Below are 24,129 nucleotides of genomic sequence, written 5' to 3'. Positions count from 1 at the left end.
GTCAGGGGTCTGGGGGTGCATGGCTGCTGATCCCAGAGGCCCAGGCAGTTTAAAAGACTGAAAAGATTTAAGAGTGGTAAGTGGGCAAGTTGTGAAAGCAAAGAGCTTGAAATCTGATAACTGTGGTTGCTTGTCGATGGAAGGTGGTGTAATAAGAATCAGTACACTCATTTGGGAAGGGGTTTGCTCTCCCGAACTCCACCCTACTCTTGCACAAGTTCAGCACAGAAAAGGGCTTATGAAATAAACTTAATCCTCCCTTAATATTACTGTTGAAGTCTTTCAAGTGTCTATGGTTAATCTTGGTCTTAACCATTGGGAAGAAAACTGATAAATCCAGGAGTTTTTTTGTTCTTGTTTGCTTTTTTGTTTCGTTTTGTTTTTGTTTTTTTCACAAAGGGTATAGATTGGTGTTAATATCTGTAAGGATAACACCTGTTTTACAAAGGGGGTTGTATTTAAGTAAATGCCATTTGTCAACTCAGCAACGACTTCACTTGCTGCGTATCTTAACCCAGACTACTGAATTTCTCTCAATTTCAAACGTTCTGTAGAATGAGGATAACAAATCCTATTTAGGGTTGTGGTAAGCATTAATAGGAAAAGCCCTTTAGCACATCGCCTGGCACATAACAAGCTGACAATACCAGGTTGCAGTTATTTTAAACCAAAGTCATTGGCAGTTGAGAAACAAAACTGGCAGTCCGGAATCAGACCTCTAAGATGTGAATAAATACATTTTATTTATAAATATATTTATATTTAAATATTTTATTTATTATTTATTTATTATATTTTATTTATATTTTATTAATTTATTAATTTATTATATGTTTATTATATTTATTATAAATATATTTATTTATACTGGTTTTTTTAGGACCAGTAGAGAAAGGCTCAGCAAGCCAAGTGTCGCGCAGGAGCGAACTGATTTATTGGCCAAGAATTCTGGCCAACACTTCTTAAGTTCGCAGAAGCACACCCCGTGCCCTTCTGGGGGCCATCCCGGAGCTGCGGCGGGCCGCAGCGGGTCCGGCCCGTCCCCCCGCCCCGCGGCGTCCGCCCAGAACCCAGACACCCGCTGGGAGTCAACTTGGCCGAGCCCGGGCGCGGGCGCGGGCGGGAGCGCACGGAGCGGCGGCGGGCGCAGCGCGGGGCACGCAGGCGCCTGTCCCCGGACTCTCCCTCCCCGGGGCCTCAGGTCCCCAGGGCGCGCATGGCTCACCTGCCAGGCTCGGCGACACCGCGGCGGCCAACAGCAGCAGCAGCGGCAGCAGCGGCGGGGTCGGCGGCGCGGACAGCCCGGGGCGCCCGTCCCGGCTGCGGCGGGCCATCGCTCGGCGGCCGCGACCTCCCCCGGTTGGACGAGGCAGCTGTGGTGAGAGCGGCTCTAGGGCCGGCTGCACGGCGCAGCGTCTCCGAGGTTGGGGCGTCCCTAACTTCCCTCTTCCATTAGCCCTGCCTGTTTGGGGCTTTTAGGGGCGAGGAAGCCTCACGTGGCCTTGGGAACAACCTTCGCCCCGCCGGGGCCCAGTCTGGGAAAGGCGGGTCCTTTCTGACCCTTTAGCACCCTGTGGGCTGGGCTGGGCAAGTTCCCCAGCTGCGCTTATGCGATCTGGAGAGGGTACGTGCCACTTTCCCTGCGCTCGTCGGGCAGTTTTGTGGCCCAAGGTCTGAACCAACCAGTTCACATCAACACCGCTAGCCTCTGTCGCCAGGTTCAGCCACTCGTCTGTAGCTGCTGGGATGAGGCACCCTGGGCGATGGTGACAGGCATGCCCCTGCCTATACGCAGCTCTGCTTCTTTGCCATTCTGCAGTGGTCTTCACGGGTCCCCTAATGCCTCAGTGATCAGTGCCCCTCCATCTCGGCTGTTTAACCTAGATCCATTTGCTGCAGCCCAGGACTTTTGCTCCTTTGCCGTTCTCTCCATTGGCTGGAGCCACCACTAGAATGTGATTCAGACGGGGCTGAAACTAGATCTATCCCTGAGTTCCCGCGAAGTTCCCATTTCTGGGGGGTGGGGTGGGGTGGGGGGGTCAGTTGACATTGTGAAGTAGGCAAAACTATGCCTTGGGTGACATTGTGAAGTTGGCAAAGGGTGCCCTAGGTGACATTGTGAAGTAGGCAAAATGCATTTTATTTCTTCCATAAGCATTTGTTGAGCCCATCTTAGGTGCCAGGTGCCCCGGATATGCAGACAATCAAGAGCATGTCCTACCAGACAAGAAGGGACAAAGCCCTATAAATAAACGGGTGCTCGGAATTTGCCATTAGTACTGTAACAGAGCTATGGTTAAGGTACAGTGTGGGAACCCAGGACCGGGACAAGCCACTACAGAGTGGGGTGGGGAGGTGCTAGGTACCCCACTCTCTTCTCTTGGTCTTTCTTGCAAGCTTAACTGAGATGTCAAGGGGAGATGGGAAGGGAGGACAAGAAGCAGCTTTCTTAGAGAGGGAGATACATTTACAGTTGTTAGAATAGATGTAGAACAATTACACCACATCTCTGTGCAAATTGTTGAACACAAGTCCTAAGCCATCATTTTGTTTGGTGACAGCACCGATTACAGTACCTGGATGATAATGTCACTTAACGAATGAAGGAACTGAGGACATTGCAAAAAGTGCACATTTTTCTTCAAGTTAGAAAATTAAAGTGAAGGCAAATTATGAGGATTCTGGCTGCGCCACGTTGGGAAGAGAGCTACGTGGGACATTCAAAGAAGTTGTGCCACCCCAGATATTTGAGTCATGCTACCCTCTACCACCTTCTTTCATCTTACTAATCCTTCCAATGCAAGGAGCCAAGTATTTGGATGTGATCGTGTATGTAAAAATACGTGGTGGGAGCTATGAGACACGCATTCATCTATTAGGTAGTCATCAAATATTTGTTGACTTCCATGTTCCAGACATAGAGCAATAAGCAAGGTGGACAAAATCTCTGTTCTCACAAAGCTTGCACTCTAGTGGGGGAAGCAAATTATGTAAATAAATTAATTCAATCAGGGTTTCTCAACTTCAGCACTGTGACATTTTGGGCCATACAATTCTTTGTTGTTGGGGGTTGTCCTATGTATCCCCTGGCCAGTATCCACTAAGTGCCAGTATCATCCCTCCCGCCAAGTTGTAACGATCTCAGTGACTCCAGACTAATTGCCAAATGCTCCCCTAAGGGGCAAAATTGCCCTCAGTTGAGAATCACCGGATTGGATGATGATACATCTTACCTTCTTTAAATTGGAGGCGGGGCAGGGGGGTTACTTCTCAGGGAGGGATATGAGCAGCCAAACTCACACCTAACTGAGAAGAGAAGGACCACAGAAGATGTTGACTATGAAAGGTCTTTATCACTTTTCTGGCAGACATGTGTGGTTTGGGGCGTCTCACCAGCCATTACCTTATTCCTGGTGCTACTTTTTCCTGAATCTGGGCTCCACTGGTTTAGGAGTTTCAGTGAGCAAGAGGGAGGCATGTTTCCACCCAGAGACACAATAAAAGTTTCATTGAGCTGGGATTTGAAATTACTGCTTGGTCTTCACTGGGCTTCTCTGGAAAAAAATAAAAAGGATGCGAATGGGATTATTGTGTTGGTTAGAGTGGTTGAGCCTGACAATGAAATGGAAATGCAGCTACAGAGTAGTAGGAGGGAGCAGTAGAAGAAGCTCAGGGGAGTTCCTACTGAAATGATTAATGAATGTGCTGTCACCTCACCTAGGCAGCCCCACCAGGGACTAAGGCTCCTCACCCCACTAGGCAAACAACCCCAGCCAGCTGAGATACTGGCCCCAGTCTATAGCTGGGTGACCAGTTACAGAAACAGAGATGGTGACCTCTGTGTTTCTTTCCTTGCTGTAACATATATATGATGGCTTCAAAATTGTACAGTTCCAGAATGCAATGCACACATGTAAATTTATTTCTTCTCATAACTAACTTAGCTTTCAAACACTTATCCACTGACAGTAGAGCTTTTCACAGGTCAAATTTTGGGTTATTCAGTCTTATTTGGGCTAAGTCCTTACCATCCTTTGCCTTCTCTGTATCCTTCCCCATTTCCTGGACATTGATCTCAGTTTCAGGCGCCTTACATATTGACCTGATATTGGATAAGAGGCATCTACTCTGTGAGTCACCCTCTGGGCTTAGTGGTCTCCACCGAGATGTGGTTTATCTTTTCTGATCCTTTATCTGTGGTTCTTGGCTTTGAGTCTAGATTCTTACACATTCTGTGGGTATTAGTTAGGGTAATGCTAGCTATTATGACAAATAAACTCCAAAAGTTCAATGGGTTAATACAACAGAAGTTTATGTGTGGCTCACATCCCAGTTCAGTGTGGGAGTTCTTAATTTGTATGTGGCTTCCTTTCATTTAGAAATTTAGAAACCCAGAGGTGCCGGGTGGTTCAGTCAGTTAAGCGCCCGACTCTTGATTTCGGCTCAGGTCATGATGTCACTCACGGTCATGGGATTGAGTCCTGCGCCGGGCTCCGCGCTGAGTGCGGAGTCTGCCTAAGATTCTCTCTCTCCCTCTGTCTCTCCCCCTGGTCTCACTCTCACTCTCTCTCTCAAAAAAAAAAAAAAAAAAAGAAAAAGGAAAAAGAAATTTAGAAACCCAGCTTCCTTTCATCTTGTGGTTCCACATTCCCTGAGGCAGAGGCTCCCAAACTTTGTTGGTTCATAGTGTCCTTCAGGTCTCAGCAATATATTCTTGGGGCTGCAGACCAAAAGAAATATCTAGTAGTTCCTTTTATTTAGTGGTTAGTGCTAAACAACTTAATAATAGTAGTTTTCTCAGTGTCCTGGGACAGTGGTATGCTTTCTTCAAAAATCAATAATATCCCAAATACACTCTTCAGTTCATTATGGTGTGATCTACTGATACTACTATTTCCTGTGAAAATTTAATATATTCTAGGCACGTCTTGTGAACTCATTATGGTTGTCAAACTAGAGGCAGAGATAATCACCCTAGGACCTTGGAGTCTTTTCTTCCAACCAGAAGAAGGGGAAAGAGTATAGTGTAGCCCTGCTTTTTAATCACTTTTGCTCGTATTCCACTGACAGTCTCTAGACATATCGCCATACCTATATGCCAGAGAGGCTGGGAAATGCAGCAGTTTGTAGCTGGAACATCACCCCCCAGTAGGGAAACATGATTTTTTTGTGGGCAGCTAGCTGTTTCTGATACTATTCGGCAACCTCTCCATCCAGATTTGGATTCTACTGGGTCCTTTGGCTCATTCTCAAGTGTGTCTGATCTCTGGGGTGTGGCAGTAGGGACTCAAAGATACTCTAGTGTGTGTCGATTAGTGAGCCTATCTGGGGGGTACATCTCCCCAGACACTTCCCCCAGTTGCTGCTACTCTACAAATCAGGTGCCGTGAGGGGCACACAACTTCATCCTAAGTTTTGCAAGTTCATGAACTATGCTCTGGAAATTTTAAACATACTTTCCTCTGGTAATTCGAGACCTATCTTGGGTTTCTGTTACCAAATATTTCCACACGCAGCCCCACCCCGCAAGTAGGTGACTCACCCCCCCAAAGGAAGGGTGGTACTGGCCTTTGCATCAACCCACTACACATTTCTCTTATCAACTCTTCAAGCTTTTTACTTCTCTGGATAAAACTAATTCAACATTATTATAATTCTTATTCCAATTTATCTTTTTAATGTATTTTTTAAATTTTATTTTATTTTTGAGACAGAGAGAGAGAGACAGAGCATGAGTGGGGGAGGGACAGAGAGAGAGAGAGGGAGACACAGAATCCGAAGCAGACTTCAGGCTCCGAGCTGTCAGCACAGAGCCTGACCTGGGGCTCAAACTGATAAACCGCAAGATCATGACCTGAGCCGAAGTCAGACGCTTAACCAACTTAGCCACCCAGGTGCCCCCCAATTTATTGTTCTTGAATATGCTTTATGCCCTTTTATTTAAATCTATGTCTTTCCAGGTTCCAAACCAAGGTTTTGAATATTTTAAAATATTTTCCTCTCCCAGAAGAAAGGTTACAGCTTTGAAGACTACGGTCTTTGTCTACTCAAGACCTCAAAAAAAACACAAATTTTACGCTTTGATCGTTCAGTATTTTCATTTTTCCTCCCTTGAGCAATGAGCCTAGGACTCTTGGAATAAATAGAGTGAAGGAAGCTTTACAAGATCAAACAGTTTCTCAGAAGACAAATGTGTAGGGTAATGTCTTAGACTGCTATCCAACTATTCTGTATGTTTATTTCTGTAACTAACTCTTCTCGTCTTTTCTATTCTTTCCCTCCATTATTGTGTGTAGGCCGTTTTGGTAGTTAAACTTATCATTTGGCCTATAGGTGTCAGAAGATAGAGCTGAGATTGCTACAGAACCGAAGAAAGGATGGACATGCCTCAGAAATCTTGGACTTGGGTTTGATGCTTGTGGAGCTAGTTTTGACTACTTCCCACCCAGTACTGTGATGTGTGCCTGTCCTTTCTGCTACTCACTGACCTGCCCTTTCTATAAGCTGCAACCCATTATACTTTCCAGGCTGCACGTGTCTTGCAAGTTGCACACACAAAAGAGGGGCTGCCCTTGGTCAATGATTGTATGGTAATCAGCATGTCTTGGCTTTAGGGTCATGGCATACAGGTGAGAGGTGTATCAGCAATGGTTTACTGCAGCCAGAGATGTAGCACTTAAGAAAGAAGTTTCTGGGGGCGCCTGGGTGGCGCAGTCGGTTAAGCGTCCGACTTCAGCCAGGTCACGATCTCGCGGTCCGTGAGTTCGAGCCCGCGTCAGGCTCTGGGCTGATGGCTCAGAGCCTGGAGCCTGTTTCCGATTCTGTGTCTCCCTCTCTCTCTGCCCCTCCCCCGTTCATGCTCTGTCTCTCTCTGTCCCAAAAATAAATAAACGTTGGAAAAAAAAAAAAAAGAAAGAAGTTTCTGTACAAGTTGAATACTGACACAGTAGTTTGTGATTACTCTTTTTCCTACAGCTGACACACACGAACTTTTTACCCTACCAATAGGCATCTTTATCCCCATCTGTCCCTCCAAAGAGGCTGAAAAAGTCACTCCCAAATACTTTTAGGGTACAGAGGATTTTCTGCATTGTTTAAGGATGTAATCTGGTGCCAGACAGCCCTTTTTTTTCAAAATGTTCTAAATCTCTTTTTCTAGCTCTTGCCGAAATTCAGTGGCTACATTCTGGAGTACCTACCACTGGCTTCCTCTATTTTTTTCTCTACTGTTAATAATTTAGCATCACCTCTTCATTCTATGGACAGAAGTACAAATGCCAAATAAAAACAACTGCAAATTAAACCTTTCCTTAGTGGGGCTTAACCTTGACTATAGATGTGAAATATTTCGGTGCTGAATGTCCCTGCTTTTCTTTCAGGTTATAAGAAAGGACTTAAACCTGAATGGTACATAACAATGAATAAATGAAAAATACTTGATAAATATTTGATAAGGATGGCTGCTCCTGATGTTTTAAAACAAAGACAGTAAGAAGAAACTTTTAGGCAGTTAATTCTTGCAAACTGTCTAGAAGTCAACACTGTTAACCCGGGTCAAAACTCCAGAAAATGTTACTAGGAAAAGATCCTATTTTAGCCTCGTTGCGTAAACTAGATGTGCCTCTCCTGGACACAGGAAATGGAGTGTACATTGTGCATATTAATTTTCCAGACAACTGTAGGCTGAGAAGGGAGTCCTGAGGGAGTGGTGTCAAAGGAAATTTGAATACTCTCTCTGTTGAGAAACTGTCTGCTGTTCATTGGCTTCTGTTAAATCATAAAAATTCAACTGAGTACATTTAAAGATCAAATTGGCTTTATTCAACAATTCATGAATCGAGCAACACCCCATCTAGCAAATAGAAAAGACCTCCACTGAGCTGTAGAAAAGGAAAGGTTTTTAAAGGCAGAAAGGGGGTGGAAAAGGAAATTCTTCCTGCATAGAGTACAGTTTCAGGAAAGGTCCCCCTCCTAAGGGGAGCAGAAGTGGAGACTACCTCACTGGTATTGATCAGGTAATTCCAGGTTGACTGGTTAAAAATCACCATCTCTGGAGAGGTAGAAAGTGCTGTTATGTTAGACATTAAGTCATGGTTTACCCATGTGGGGCTTAGCACAAGTGACTCTAATTTGGGGCTGTTCTCTCTCTCTCTCTCTCTCTCTCTCTCTCTCTCTCTCGCTCAAACACTTCCTAATTGGTTTACATCTTCAGAATCCCCTTTTCCACGCTACCACCAATACCTAAACTCTGGGCACCCCTGCCCTGCCCTCTCTCGGCAGCCAGCAGATCCTTCCCTTGAAACTGATTCTCTCAAGCCTCAATCCATCAGTCTTACTGCCCTGGAGGCTAGAACACATTTCAGGCTCATCAAAGCTTTCTCTCAACAAAGGTGGTTCTCCCCTTACGGGTAATTGCATACCACTTCTAAGAAAAGAGTTCTGAATTGGTCCCAAAGCAAAAACAAAACCAAACAAAACTGTGATCTTGCCAGTGGGGGGTTGTGTGTGGGAAATGTTACCTACAAAACATGAAACATCAGATTAACTTTGCCACGGGAGAATCATTCTACATACATACTTTTTGAGAGGAAAGGTTGTGGTCATGAAATTTTATACTGGGTTAATTTTAGTTCATGTATTAAGGTAACAGATATTAAAGGACTCAGAAAATAGAACTTCTCGGAATCATTTTTGAAAAAATTACTTTGATAGTCTTCGACTGATAGAGTTGACTATTTTCGACTCAGAAAATAAAACTTCTCGGAATCATTTTTGAAAAAATTACTTTGATAGTCTTCGACTGACTGACACGTCAAAATTCAGGCCAGAAGAATGGGGAAGACATAATGTAAAAATTGAGAGGGGGATCTTTCACTCAGTTTGGTAATTCAAGACCCCAAATTCAGGGATCAGGTTCGCGGTGTTCTCAGCTGGGCTCCACAAGCTAGGGACAGGGTGGCCTCAGCGCTTCCTTTGCCAAGACTGTGTTTTCTTTCTGCTTCCTCTTCTTGTCCTGTGACACAAGGTGCATTTCTCAAGCTGCATACTTCATAGCACAGGGCAGATTACTTCCTTGCTGTGGTTGATAACCATTTAAAGCACAAGTCGATGCTTTTCTGGTCAGCACTTGCTACCAAGCAACTTGGTTGGAACGCTAGGTCAACAAAAATTACCTAACAGAAGCAACGTTGCATAAAAACCATAATGGCCATTTTCATTGCCAAATAAATTGAGCAATGATTTTCTACATCCTTATAACTCCTCTTGAATAATGAGTCATGCTTTTAAAAATTGGCTCCAGGGGCGCCTGGGTGGCGCAGTCGGTTAAGCGTCCGACTTCAGCCAGGTCAGGATCTCGCAGTCCGTGAGTTCGAGCCCCGCGTCGGGCTCTGGGCTGATGGCTCAGAGCCTGGAGCCTGTTTCTGATTCTGTGTCTCCCTCTCTCTCTGCCCCTCCCCTGTTCATGCTCTGTCTCTCTCTGTCCCCAAAAAATAAATAAACGTTAAAAAAAAAATTAAAAAAAAATAAATAAATAAAAATTAAAATTGGCTCTGAAGAGCAAATGACTCAGGGGCAATCTATTAACAGTCCCAGAGCCCATCCTCTTACTGTTTATCTTCTAGGGAATGATGTTATTAACTAAGCTTTGGTAGTGTGGGATCTTTGGCTGAGCTAAACTAGAATTCATGTTTGAATGTGTCTGATGCATGCATGAGCCCATATGTAGTCACCTACCTGAGGTGGTTTGTACTGAAGAAGGATACTGGACAACTAGGTTTGTGTGTGGGCTCTTGGGGAAAAGCAGAACGGGTGGGGAAAAGGAAGAAGGGAGGGAGAGAAAAGCATGATGTCTCGCCATAACTTGCCTGCCTTGTTAACTTGATTTGAGCTCTCAAGAGAAAGGGGCTTTAGGCAGAGGCAGAAAAGACAAATGTCAAGGAGTTTGTGAGACTTGGGGCCATTAGATCATTGTGCCAGATGACAGCAGGGGCTGTGCAGTGGGGAAGAGAATACTTTCCTTGTTTGCATGGCTTCCACTAAGTATAAACTGCAGGGAGGACCAAATTGCATTGACCTTGCTGAGATAAAATGCATCCTATGGTCAAGCCCCACCATGATACCATGAGCAGAGCCCCAAAACTAAATAGTTTAATATAAGGGACATGCTTCTGCAAGGTTAATGAAATGGGAATGTGGCTGGAAGAAGGATGGGACTTAATTGACAATTGTACCAAACCTGAATTTGTCTCACTGCATGCATAAGTTGTTACATATTCAAATGGATACAAATTTTAAATGGGGTGGAGAAGGGGAAGCCGGCTAAGCAAAGGAAAGAATTACAAGAGTGTGTTGTAATGCACGCTTCTGTGTTGCAGGATTTGAGGTGATTTTTCCCCATGTCCGTATTTCCCAAAATTTTTTATGACAAGAACATAGTAGTTTTGTCATCTAAAAATTTTATTTTTGTTTTAAAATATCCACAGGAAATTTCATTTTATATAAAAAAGTGAAGATATTTGACGGTGTCCCGACTGAACAAATCTTCTAAATAGACTGTAAGTAGAATCAGGAGTTTTAAATTGGCTATTGTATACTTTGAAACATAGGCATGTTTGCTGGCTTTGTTGTTGTTGTTTTCAAGCCCGCACCCAACGTGGGGCTTGAACTCACAACCCTGAGATTAAGAGATGCACGCTCTACCAACTGAGCCAGCCAAGCACCTGCCCTAAAGTATATATTCGATCAAGCTTTTTCACTTTGAATGAACATATTAACAGTTTAAGTCATGTTATTTTTGTAGTTGTTGTTACACTTTTTTTCAAAGCCTCTTCAACGCCAAAAGCAACAGTTGAAGGTATAAATCATCTAGGAAGCATTTTCAAAATGCTCATGGTCGCTTAATGCCCCTTATCAGTCTGATCTTCTCTGGGCTGGGATTTTAAAAACTTCCCAAAAGATTCAAATTCCCCCTAGCCTGTGCTGTTGAAAGCCAACAGCCTATATAAGAAAGTTCAAATCACGATATGACTCTATCTATGCCTTTCTTTCTCATTTCGTTTCTCCTGGGTGAACCCTCTTCTGGTCTACAACAGATCTGAAACATCTTGCCCTTTCTTTCCATTTTTGATGAGCTTGTTCTCCTAGCTTATTCCTTTCTACCCTTCCTTTCCAAACCAAGCTGTCATTTAAGGCTCAGCTCTAGGCCCAAATTGGCTCTGTTCAACAAGCACTTTGGAGGGCTTAGTAAAAAATGAGTCACTGTGCTAGATACTGCTCAGTGAGAAGGTTTGTAGCTACTGCCCCGGAAGAAGAACTTACTACCTGGCAGTGGGATTTGGGTAAGTACACAGATTACTACAATGCCAGACAGAATAATACTAAGTGCCACACAGGTACGAGTTGTACGAGGTGCAAAGAGGGTAGAATGAGCTTTATCCCGAAGTTGCTTTGATCTGTGTTCACTTTTTCCTGCCTTAAATTATTGTTGTACTTATTTATAGCACTAATTTTGGCCCTTATTTTCTTTTTTATGTGTGTTTTATGTGGGTGTACTCTCCTTAAATAACTCGAAATCAAAGGCAACTCTTAAATGAATTTTGTTTTCCCCCAGGGTAGCCCAAAATAGTGGGATACCTGGGTTGCATGGAATTGAACCCCAACGTAGGTGGACTATCCAACAGCATGGATGATGGGAATGCAATGGCTCCACCAGGGGAATGAACTTGAAGTGCCCCACACTCTAACAAAGAGACTTGGGGCGCCTGAGTGGCTCAGTCAGTTAACCGTCCCACTCTTGATATCAGCTCAGGTCATGATCTTAGGGTCATGAGATGAAGCTCTGTGTCGGGCTCTGTGCTGAATGTGGAGTCTGCTTAAGACGCTCTCACTGCCGTTCTCTCTGCCCCTCCTCCCTCTTGAAAAGTATAATAAAACTAAAAAAAAATAAAAAAATAAAAAAGAGACTCCACTAAGCCTTTCCAAATAAACAGTAAACTAAGTAAAAGCAGAAAGATTGCTCTGTAATCTCCAAGACTGGTCTCCCGGTCTTCCTTTCATCCAAATTGCTTCACTAGCTTCAGATGGAGAAATTCTGATGCTCTTAAGAGAATGAGTTTGCCTTTCTATTTGTTATTGCTTTCCATGCAACACCGCCTTTTGACACAGGATTTGATGGTTTAGGACCTCACTTATTTTTACATCCCTCCTTGTCTCCCTTATTTTGGTCAGTGTGGCTTCAAGAACCAAATCATATGATTTCAAATCTTAACTTTGCCACTAACTTCATTCAGTTTGCAGGTATATTTATCTCTTTGCCTTTGTTTTCTCCTCTATATAATGGGAATTATAATGTTAGTACCTACCTCATAGGCATTTTGTGAGTTCAGAGAACTAAAGTGATTTGACAATATCCACGTAACATAACATTTCACAAGTGCTCTCTTGATCCAGTTTTGGAGTCAGAGCTAGAAATTCTCCATTCCTCTTCCAGGTAGTTTGCTAAGCCCCTACCCCAGTTACTTCCCTTGTTAGGCTCTAACACCCCTGGGTTACAGTATCCAGTATCCGACTGCCAGAGACTCCCGGATACTAACACCCAGGGATGGCCTGCTCTTTGGGCCCATGGAGTTATTCAAAATACCCAATCCCTAGAAAGACACAAAACCTAGCTGACATCACTCTGTTGGCCATAAAAACTGTCCTTTCGGCTCTGCTGGCTGGCTCAGTCCCAGGTACAAACTGCTGTGTGACTTGCATGGCAGCCTTCTCTAGTTTGAAGCTGTGACAAAGTTCTGCCTTTTGTCCGAGGGTCACTGTGCTAAGTCTGGCCATCCAAAGAACCTATAATCATACCTGATATCATATAATTATGAAATAAATGGATACATGTAAAGCACTCAATAAATGTTACTTTTTTTTTTTTTTTTTTTTTTTACAAAAAAAGGGCTTTCTATATTCCCAATTTCTGGAGATTCTGTGTACACAAATGATGCAAGACAATTCCTTTTAAGAATTCAAACTATTGAACCTTTAGATTGGAGCTAATCTCAGTAGAAAAGTACCTTTTTGCTTTAATTTAGTTTTGACTTTATTGTATTCCAATATGTAAACTGAAATATACTGATGGAGACCAGAATATCACCCCAAAATAGGCCTCTTTGAAGTAAAAATTATTTTGATCTGAAGGCAATTAAGAAGCAGTAAATGCATAAAAAGGGCCTCCTTTTCTGCACGAAGGCAGGAAATAAATTCTCCTTTTACTGGAAATAGACTTTATTGGCACCAGAAGAGGTGACAGAGAGGGCACCAGAAGAATTTGCAAACAAAACTTGTTAAAAGAATCCTTATTTAAGGAGGACAGGGACCACCTAGTTCTCGTTGGACTGTCCCCAGCCCAAACCCCTTTGTCTTATCAACTTTTCACCCATTTATTGTTTCTTTGTCCTAAAGATGTGAAAGCTTCCTACTCTGGTCACTTCTCCAGGTTTTATTCTCTTGTGAAGGCTTCCATGTACGTGGAGAAATTCAACAAAATTTGTGTGCTTTTCTCCTGTTAATCTGTCTTGGTCAGTTTAATTTCCAGTCCCAGCCAGGGACCTTGAGAAAGTCAAGAAGAAGTTTTTCTTCCTCTATAATATCACCATGGAAAATACAATGTATGCGTCCAAAATGCAGCTTAGATATAATTTTAAAAAGTATTATGGAAAATTTTACACTTAAACAAAATCGGAATAAAAAACACAGGTACCATCACCAACTTCAATAATTTGGCCAATATTCATCCAGACCTCATATCCTCATCCCACTTAAGCTACAGACCATTTTCTAAAAACATAATAATGCCATTATAATATATAAAAAAATTAACAGCAATTCCTTAATATCATCAACTACTCAGTTTCCGGATTTCCCCAATTACCTCCTAGATTTCTTTCTTTCTTTCTTTCTTTCTTTCTTTCTTTCTTTCTTTCTTTCTTCCTTCCTTCCTTCCTTCCTTCCTTCCTTCCTTCCTTCCTTTCTTTCTTTTCTTTCTTTCTTGTTCTTTGGATTGGGATCCGGACAGAGTCTACTCGGCATAGACTACATTTCATTAATAGAAATTTCCCACCTTTCCTTAGTAATCCCTCCCTCCCACCCCTTCCAACTGTCCCATCTGGAACAACTAATCAGTTTTATGCCACTGTGATGTTCATTTTCTAGAATTCTACGTAAATGGAATCATGCAGGATGTATTCTTTTTATATGACTACTATCACTTAGCGTTCTTTGAGATCTATCCCATGTTCTTTTTTATATTGCCATGTAATATTCCAATGTATGGATAGACCATGATTTGCTTACTCATTTACTATTTATGGACACTTGTGTTATTTCCAGTTTGGGGCTATTCTAAATAAAAATTCTGTGAACATATGCATACAAGTCTTTGTGTAGACATCGGCTTCCATTTATCTTGGGAAAATAATTACGGGTAGAATAGACAAGTTATGTGATAGGTATACGTTTAACTTTTTAGGAATTTGCAAACTGATTTTCAAAGTGGTTGTACCATTTTACATTTCCACCAGCAGGATATGAGTATTCTAGTTCCTTCATATACTAGTCAACACTTGTATGGTCAGTCTTTAATTTTAGCCTTTCTAATAGATGCGTAGTAGTATCTCACTGTGGTTTCAATTTACATTTTCCTAATGAAGAAAGATATTGAGCATCTTTTTTTTCTATTTATTTTGATTTTCTAATATTTTATAATAATATATATAATATAATAATATAATAAATAATATAATATAATAATATAATATATATTATATAATAATAAATAATATAATATAATAATATAAATACTATTTCTAATATTTTCTATATTATTTTCTATTTATTATTCTATTTATTTATTTCTATTTATTTATAGAAATAAGTTTATTTCTATTTATTCAATTTATTTATTTATTTTAAGAGAGCACGAGCAGGGGAGGGAAAGAGAGAGTGGGGGAGATAATCCCAAGCAGGCTCTACACTGTCAGCATGGAGCTCGATGTGGAACTTGAACCCACAAACTGTGAGATCATGACCTGAACTGAAATCAAGAGTCGGACACTTAACCTACTGAGTCACCCAGGCGCCCCGATGTTGAGCATTTTTTAATCTTCGGTGAAATATCAAATCTTTTGTTCATTTTTAAATTATTTTTGTTTCCTTGTTACTAAGTTGTTTTTTAATTGTGATAAGATCGCATAACATTAAGATCATCCTCTCAACAAATTTTTAAGTATGTGGTATGGTATTAACTTTGAGCACAACGTGGTACAGTGGATCTCTACAACCTTTTCATCCTGCTTAATTGAAACTTGATACCCATTTAACAGCACCTCTCCATTTCCCCCTCTTCCCAGCTCCTGACAACCATGATTCTACTCTCTGTTTCTACGAGCCTATTTTACACACCTCACATGAGAGGAATTAGGCAGTATTTGTTTTTCTGTGACTGGCTTATTTCATTTAACATAATGTTCTCAGTGTTCATCCAAGTTGTTGCATATGGCAGGATTTCTTCCTTTTCAAAGGCCGAATAATATTCCACTGTATGTACATTCACACATTTTGAATCCATTCAACTACAGATACATTTAGATTGTTTCCACCTCTTGGCTATTATGAATAATGCTGCAGTGAACATGGGAGTGTGAATATTTCTTTAAGATTCTGATTTCAATTTTTTTGGATAAATACCCAGAAGTAGGATTGCTGGATCATTTGGTAGTTTGATTTTTAATTTTTTTTGAGGAACATCCATGCTGTTTTCCATAACTGCTGCACCATTTTACATTCCTAACACCAGTGCAGAGGGTTTCAATTTCCCTGAAATCTCACCAACACTTGCTATTTTTAATAATATCCATCCCAAGAGGTGTGAGCTGATATTGTAGTTTTGGTTTTCATTTCTTTGATGATCTGAACATCTTTTCATATAGCTCTTGGCTATTTGTATGTCTTCCTTGGAGGTATGCCTATTCAAGTTTTTTGCCCATTTTTAAATAGAGTTATGAGGTTTGTTGTTGTTGTTTTGCTATTGAGTTTCAGGAGTTCTTATATATTTTGGATATTAACCCCTTATCAGATATGTGGTTTATAAGTATTTTCCTCTATTCCATAGGATGCCTTCTCACTATTGATTTGTTTCCTTTGCTATGCAGCTTTTAGTTTGATGTAGTTCCACAGGTATATTTGTTGCTTGTGCTTTTGGTGTCACAGTGAAGAAATTGTTGCTAATACCAATTTCATGAAACTTTCCCCTTATGTTTTCTCCTGGGAGTTTTTGGTTTTAGATGTTGTGTTTAAGTCTTTAATTCATTTTACATTGATTTTTGTGTATGATATTTCCAGATATATTCTTGAATACATTTTCCCAATGTGTATTCTTGGTATCCTTATCAAAAATCAATTGACTGTGTATGCATAGGTTTATTTCTGGGCTCTCTATAATCTTCCATTAGTCTATATGTCTGCCTTTATGCCAGTACCATACAGTTTTAATTACTGTAACTATGTGACATATTTTGAAATCAGAAAGCATGATGCTTCTAACTTTGTGTTTCTCTTTCAACATTGTTTTGGCTATTCAGGATCCTTTTGGATCCATATGAATTTCAGTATTGTTTTTACTATTTTTGCAAAAAGTGCCAGTGACATGGGATTTCTTTCTATTTATTTATGCCTTCCTTAATTTCTTTCATTAATGTTTTATAGTTTTCGATGTATAAGTCTTTCACCTTCTGGTTAAGTTTATTTCTAAGTATTTTATTGTTATTGATGCTATTGTAAATGGGATTTAAAAAATATTTTTTATTTAAAAAATTCTTCTAATTTTTTTTATTTTTGAGAAAGAAACTGAATGTGAGTGGAGGAGGGGCAGAGAGAGAGAGGGAGACACAGAATCTGAATCAAGCTCCGGGCTTTGAGCTGTTGGCACAGAGCCCAAAACAGGGCTCAAACTCACAGACTGAGAGATCGTGATCTGAGCTGATATCAAGAGTCTGAAGTTTAACTGACTGAGCCACCCAGTCACCCCAGGGGATTGTTTTTTAAATATCCTGTTCAGATTTCATTGTATAGAAATGCAACTGATTTTTGTATGTTAATTTTGTATCCTGCAACTTTATTGAATTTTTTAGTACCAACGGTTTTTCAGTGGTCTTTAGGATTTCCTACCTATAAGATAATACCATCCGCAAACAGATAAGTTTACTTCTTCTTTTCCATTTATTTCTTTTTGCCTTTTATTTCTTCTTGCCTAACTGCTCTGCCTAGGACTTCCAGTACTATGTTGAATGAAAGTGGCAAGAGCGGCCATCCTTGTCGTATTCCTGATCTTAGAGGAAGAGTTTCAGTTTTTCATTGTTGAGTATGATGTTAGCTGTGAGCTTTTCATATATAGCCTCTGTTATGTTGATGCAATTTCCTTCTACTTCTACTTTGTTGAGAGTTATTAATCATGCAAGTATGTTGAATTTTGTCAAGTGTCTTTTCTGCATCTATTGAGATGATCAGCTATTTTTTCCCTTTACCCTGTTAATGTGGTATATCACATTGATTTGGTTATGTTCAACTGAACTTGCATCCTAGGGAAAATTCCCATTTGGTTATGTATGTGATCCTTTTAATATATTGTCAAATTTAGTTTGCTTTTATTTTGTTGAGTATCTTTTCCATCTTTTCCTTTCAGCCTCTGTATGTCCTTAAAGTGAGTTTCTTGGAGACAGCATATAGTTGTATCTTTTTGTTTGTTTCCCTTTAAACAACTCTATGTATTTTGACTGGGGAGTTTAATGTATTTACATTTAAGTAATTATTGATAGAGAAGGACTTCTTATTGCCATTTTATGAATTGTGTGATATTATCTTGTAAGTCTTTTGTCCCTTCTTCTCTCTTTTGCTGTCTTCCCTTGTGGTTCATTAATTTTTAAATTTATTATTATTATTCTTTTAATAACATGCTTTGATTGCTTTCTCATTTCCTCACTTTCTTTGCTGTATTTTCTATAGGTATTTTCTTTGTACTTACCATGGAGCTTACATAAAACTTCTTAAACTTTTAACATTCTGCTTTAAGTTGACAAAAACTTCAATCACAAAACTATACCTTTATGTCTCCCCCTAAAACACTTTATGTTATTGACGTCAAATATTACAACCTTTTTTTTTACTGTGTATCTACTTCATGTATTTTTATAGTCATAGTTTTTTTTTGTACTTTTGTATTTTAACTTGTACACTTGAACTAAAAGTGATGTATACACCACCATTACAGTATTACAGGTTCTGCATTGCTATCCATGTTTACATTTACCAGCAAGTTTTATGGTTCATACCCCTCCCTCATATGCTTTTGTGTTGCTGTTTAGAATCCTTTTGTTTCAAGTTGAAGAACTTCCTTCAGCATATCTCGTAAGTCTGCTTTAGAAATTTTCTCTTTGTCTTTAGCTTTTGACAGTTTGATTATAATGTGTGTCAGTGTGGACTTCTTCAGATTCATCTTTTTTTTTGTTTTTGTTTTTTTTGGAGACTGTTGAGCTTCTTGGAGCAGAGGTCCATATCCTTCCTAAATTTGAAAGTTTTTGAGCATTCTTTTTTAACATAGCTTTCTGGCCAATTCTCTTTCTTTTTTTCTGGGATTCCCATAGTACTGGTCCATTTGATGGTCTACCATAAGCCCCATGAACTTTTCATTCTTCTTTTTCCTCTGACTGGATAATTTCAAATGACCTTTCTGAATTCACCCCTTCTTTCTTCTGCTTGCTCATCTGCTGTTGAACCACTCCAGTCAATTTTTCAGATCAACTGTTGTATTCTTTGGCTTCAAGTTTTCTGTTTTGTTCTTTTCGATATTTTCTGTCTCTTTGTTGAAATTTTCATTTTTTCCATGCATTGTTAGCCTGAACTCACTGAGCATTTTTATGATAGTTATTTTGAATTCTTTGTGACATAATTCATATATCTCCATTTTATCACAGTCAGTTTCTGGAGATTTAGCTTGTTCCTTTTGGGGGGGGCACATTTCCCTGTTTTTCTTTGTTTTCCTTGACTCTGTTTTGGTATCATCCACCTCTCCCGATCTTCCTGGACTGGCTTCATACAGGAGGAGACTGTCACTGTCAGCCCTGCCAGAGAAATATGGGGGGTGGCGCTCTCAAATCTTTGTTTATATGCCTTCCCTTCCCTTGTATTTTAATATGTTTAAATTCCCAGAGGGACTTGCTGGTTTCTTATTGCAGGATTTTATAATCCCTTCCTCCCGCTGATATCTGTCTGCTATACCATAGATCTTCTGGAGCAGCAGCACACCCATGACCTTGTCCTCAGTGATCCCCAGATGTCTAGAGTATGCCAGGTCCCATCCGTGCTCAGAGATAGGTAAGACTGGAACCAGCTCTCAGGCAGTCACCTAAAAAGTCTGAAAGTTGTATATATATTTCTGTCTTCTCTTTTCCTCATCAGGGATAATCTTGGAGCTGGGGATCTTCCTGATTGGGCTGTGCTGAATCATGGGTAGGAGCTCTTGTGAGTAAGTAAATGCCATTCCAAACCTTTGCCTTTATCCTCAGCAGCCACCAGTCATCTAGAGTGTGCTTGGTCTCATCAACATTCTTTTTTTTTTTTTAATGTTTATTTATTTATTTATTTCGAGAGAGAGAGTCCGCACCCGCATGTGTGCGTGAACAAGGGAGGGGCAGAGAGGGGAAGAGAGAGAATCCAAAGCAGGCTCCATGCTGTCAGTGTAGAACCTGACCCGGGGCTCAATCTCACGAATCATGAGATCATGACCTGAGCCAAAATCAACAGTCTGGCACTTAACTGACTGAGCAAACCAGGTGCCCCTCATCAACATTCTCAGAAGCAATCAGGTAAGACAGAAACCAGTCCCTTGGACACTCCTGCAAAAGTTAGAATGTTGGGTGCAAGGTCCACCTCTCCCTCCTTAGAGAGCAAAGCTAGGATATGAGGATTTCTACTCGCTCACAGTACACTGAGCCAGGAGGAGGGTCTATGGGAAATGTGTACATGCTAGTCCAAACTGCTGCCTGCATGCCAGTCCCAATAAGGGGCTGCCTCTTTTCTCAGTGGCTCCCAGTCTGGGGCCCTCACCTGTTAGTGCTCAAGTTCAAGTAAGACAGAAACCAGTCTCTTGGGCAGTCTTCAGAACAGTGAGAATGTTGGATGTATCATCCAGTCCTTTTCTTCCCTCCCCAGGAACAAGTTGGGATGAGGGTTTCCTCCCAGCTGGGCAGTGCTGTGCCAGAGAGGAAGGATCATGGTGCCTTGAGTTTCCTACTGGCTTTGATGTGGATGGTTTTGCACTCGCTCATGGTGCAGGAGCCTCTCATCTGGTTCCTGGATTTCTCACAAAGGGAATTGGTCTGTGTATTATTGTTGAATTGATGAGTCTGTGGGAGGAAGGAAGGTCCAGAGCTTTCTGCCATCCTGCTGATGTCACTCAGTATTAATTCTTCTTATTGAGTTTTGAGAGTTCTTTATATATTACAGATATAAGACTTTTTACTAGATATCTGATTTGCAAAAATTATCTTGCAGTCTATGGTTTCCCTTTTCATTTTTGTTAACAGTGTCTTGAAAGAGCAGAAGGTCTTAATTTGTATGAAGTCCAATGTTTTCATCTATAAATGTTCTACATTTAGGTCTACAATCCTTTTTGAATTATTTTTTGTTACACGATGCAAGATACTGATGAATATTTTTCCTTCCTCCCTCTTCTTCTACCTCCCCCTACCCTTTACCCCTCCCTCATTTGTTCATTTTTTTTTTTTTTGTCCAACCCCTTCAGTGTAGTTATGCCATTCACCCATGATACATTTAAATAGTTTTATTGTTGTTGTTATCCTGGTTTTAGTATGGTCTCCCTTCTCAATCCTGGTTGATTTAAATTACATGTATTCTCTGAGTAGATGAAACACTAACATGGTTCTCAAATTCAGAAAACAGAAAGTTACACCCACAGAAGTGTCACATCTCCCCTCCCCTCCCTTCTACCTGCTCCAATTCCCACATTTTTTATAGCCCATTCCCATATACTTCCTATAGAGAACCAATCTTCTAAGGTTTTGGTTTATCCTTCCTGTTTCTTTTTCACAAATAAGCTGATATATGTATATTTTATTTTTCCTTCTTTTTAACGCAAAGCTATCATACTAAATACTCTTTTACACATTGCTATTTTCGCTTAAAAATGCATCCATAACTGTTCATAGAGACCATCATTTCTTACAGCATTTTCTGGATGACCACAATTTATTCCACAGTTTCCAACGTGTGAGCATTTAGGTTGTTTCCAGTGTTTTTGCAATTACAAACAACACTGCAATGTGCATATGTATTGGAGGTGTATCTTCAATGGAAGACTGTTGGAGGTGTATCTTCAGTGTAAATTCCTAGCGGTGGGATTGCTGGGTCAAAAAGTAAGTCCACATGTAGTTTTGTTATCCTAACTTGTGTGCCAGGGCCTCCTCTAAGAGGGTGTACCAGTTTGTATTTCCACCACCCAATAAGAGAATGCCTCCTTCCACAAAGTCTTGTCAACAGAATAGGTGACAATCTGATAGTATTTTTTTTTTTGCCCTACAAAATTTTGTATCTTTGCATAGTCACATTTATAAATATTTAATTTATTGCCTCTGGATTTTGATCATTTAATAATTTTTATAATTTCAAAGCTTTCCCTACAGTAATGTTATTTTCTTTCTTTGCTCTTTTTTCTTTTAGAGAGAGGGGGAGAGAGGGAATGCATGAGTGGGGGGATGGGGGCAGAGGGAGAGGGAGAGGGAGAGAGAAAATCCCAAGCAGGCTCCATGCTCAGTGTGGAGCCCTCCCTTATACTAATGTTAAAAAAATCATTTGTGTTTTATTCTAATACTTGTATGGCTTCCTTTTTTACTTTTATTTTCCTAATACATTTGAAGCTTATTCTTGTGTACCACATTAGGCAGGGATATAATTTTATTTTTTTCCCAAATGGTCAAACAGTTGTCCCAGCATCATTTATTACCCAGTGGTAATAAATGGTCCATCTTTATCATACACTAATTTCTATGTGTACTTGAGTTTATTCTATTCCATTGGTCCATCTATCTATTTGTGTTCCAATCCCCACACTTGAAATTATAGAGCCTTTACACTGTATTTTAATATTTGGTTGAGCTAGCCCCCTTCGTTTTTGTTCCTTTTTGTGTTTCCTTATCTATTCTTGCATGTTTATTTTTTTCATATGAACTTTAGTAAAAACTTATCTAACTCCATAAAACTTTTGTTGATATTTTATTGAAGTTGTGTTCATTTTATGTTAGTTTAGGAAGGACTAATTTTCCTTATGATGTTGAGTCATCTTATCCAAGATCATTGTTTCCAATACTTTTTACCGTCTCAGTAGCAAGTCGTATTGACACTCTCATTCACTAAACACTTACTGTACATTTAACAAGCGTCAGGTACTGTGCTAGGCATTGGAGATGTGGTGAGTAAAATAGTTTTAGATTTTACATAAATAGATGAATGAAAGCACATGGGTCTCCATTAGAGTTAAACTATACATGTCAGAATAACTAAGTCTTTAGTTCTGTGCTGTTTAATCTGGTGAAGGTTTGCTATGGTTCTATTTTATTTCACACTTTTCTAAACTAACCTCTTTGCATTATAATGGTTTGCTTTGAAAAGGACTGAACTGGCATCACTGGGTTACAGAAGCTTTAAGAGGACAACCTTGCATCACAGTGGACCTACTTAGGCATTCTTAATGGCATCACAATTACCAGTTTAACCCAGCTGACTACCTGCATGAATCCAGCTGTCTGTCTGTCTGTTTGTGCTTCCGTTCCACCATCTGAGCCTCTGATGGAGGAAACCAATCAGGCGAAAAGCTTGGTGACATTAGGCATTCATAAATCTCAACCCAGAATGAACCCTCATCTCTGCCTAGCCATGCTATTGTTTCTTTGGTCAGTTTGCTTTCTCCCTTCCACAAAGATTACTTCAAACTCCCTTTACTCTCTTCCCTCTAACAACTTTACATAAGCATCTGGATTTCCACCCATCTCTGTTCTAGCCTGTTACAGTAAAGGAGTGTTTCCTCCCATTTAGCTAAGATCAATCTCTCCAACAGGGTCTGATCCTCCCGTCTTCTTTCCCTTTCACTCCTAACTCAGCCTCATGCTGTCACCTATTTATTCCCTCTTCCCTGTCTGTGGCCTCTCGAATCTTTTGCAAAACAAACAAACCTCCTGAAACCCGTCATTAAAAACAAAGCCAACAAAATCCTTCATCTTATTTTCCCTTCTAACAATGGCCATATGTCTCTCCTCCTCTTCACAGCCTAATTTCTTAAGTCAGATGATTTTGTAAGGGTAAATAGAGACAATCCTCATGGATGCAGAAGGGTACGGTTATTGAGAAGTGAAAGAGCTTGAAGAAAACATGGAGATAGCTGTAGACTTCCACAGGGTACCTGGGCTGTGTGGCTAGATTTAATCTGAGGAGCCGTAGGTATGCTTGCCTGTGGTGAACTAGGCAATATGAACAATATGGCATAAGTGTGGGTCTGGAATCAGTTTCTTTACTTGAACATTTTAAATGACAACATTTACTTTGCAGCATTGTTGTGGGGATTAAATGAGCTAATGGGTATAAAGCTACTTACCATGGTACATGCCCAGTAAATTTTACCTATCATTATATTTGTAATTGTAATTACGTTGTCAGATGGGCAGATGTGTGCAACCAAATTTGAAAGCCTACATATTCAATACAGAAATAAATATCAAGTCACACAGCTGTCTTTGAACTACATGTGGGCTAGTGTTTTAGACATTCATTCCTTTATTCACAAAGGAACATGCATCAGAAACTTTGCTAGGTGTTAGGGATTACAAAGAAGAATAAGACAAAATCTGCTTTCAATGATCTCTCAGGGCAGTCAAGGCATAAGCATGTAATTATAGTGTGGTAAGTGCAGTGATTGATCAACACTGTTATTTTGGGAGTTGAAAGAAGGAAGCGTACAGCCTGGGGTGAGGTACATCAAGTCTGGAGCTGGTTCTTAAAGTGAGTAGATAGATGTGAGCA

The 24,129-nt window shown here is 40.4% G+C and overlaps 1 protein-coding gene and 1 long non-coding RNA gene across 2 annotated transcripts in view; one reads left to right on the top strand and one right to left on the bottom strand.

Moving 5' to 3' along the window:
* The window catches only part of PLBD1 (phospholipase B domain containing 1), a 54,551-nt gene extending 52,683 nt beyond the window's left edge, over positions 1-1,868 (bottom strand). The window contains exon 1 of the mRNA XM_040488857.1: positions 1,226-1,868. Coding sequence (XP_040344791.1) covers positions 1,226-1,334 — 109 coding nt within the window. The 5' untranslated portion in view covers positions 1,335-1,868. The remainder of the gene's footprint in view (positions 1-1,225) is intronic.
* LOC121038890 (uncharacterized) lies at positions 1,321-23,851 on the top strand. The gene is made up of 5 exons (XR_005794553.1): positions 1,321-1,423; positions 10,485-10,556; positions 19,323-19,413; positions 19,498-19,564; positions 22,726-23,851. It is a non-coding gene; the product is annotated as an uncharacterized LOC121038890 (long non-coding RNA).
* The last annotated feature ends 278 nt before the right edge of the window (positions 23,852-24,129 follow it).

This window comes from Herpailurus yagouaroundi, unplaced genomic scaffold (genome assembly GCF_014898765.1).
Source record: "Herpailurus yagouaroundi ecotype Mexico unplaced genomic scaffold, PumYag 166, whole genome shotgun sequence".
In the NCBI taxonomy this organism is placed as follows: Eukaryota; Metazoa; Chordata; class Mammalia; order Carnivora; family Felidae; genus Herpailurus; species Herpailurus yagouaroundi.
This window is presented reverse-complemented; position numbering and strand designations above follow the sequence as displayed.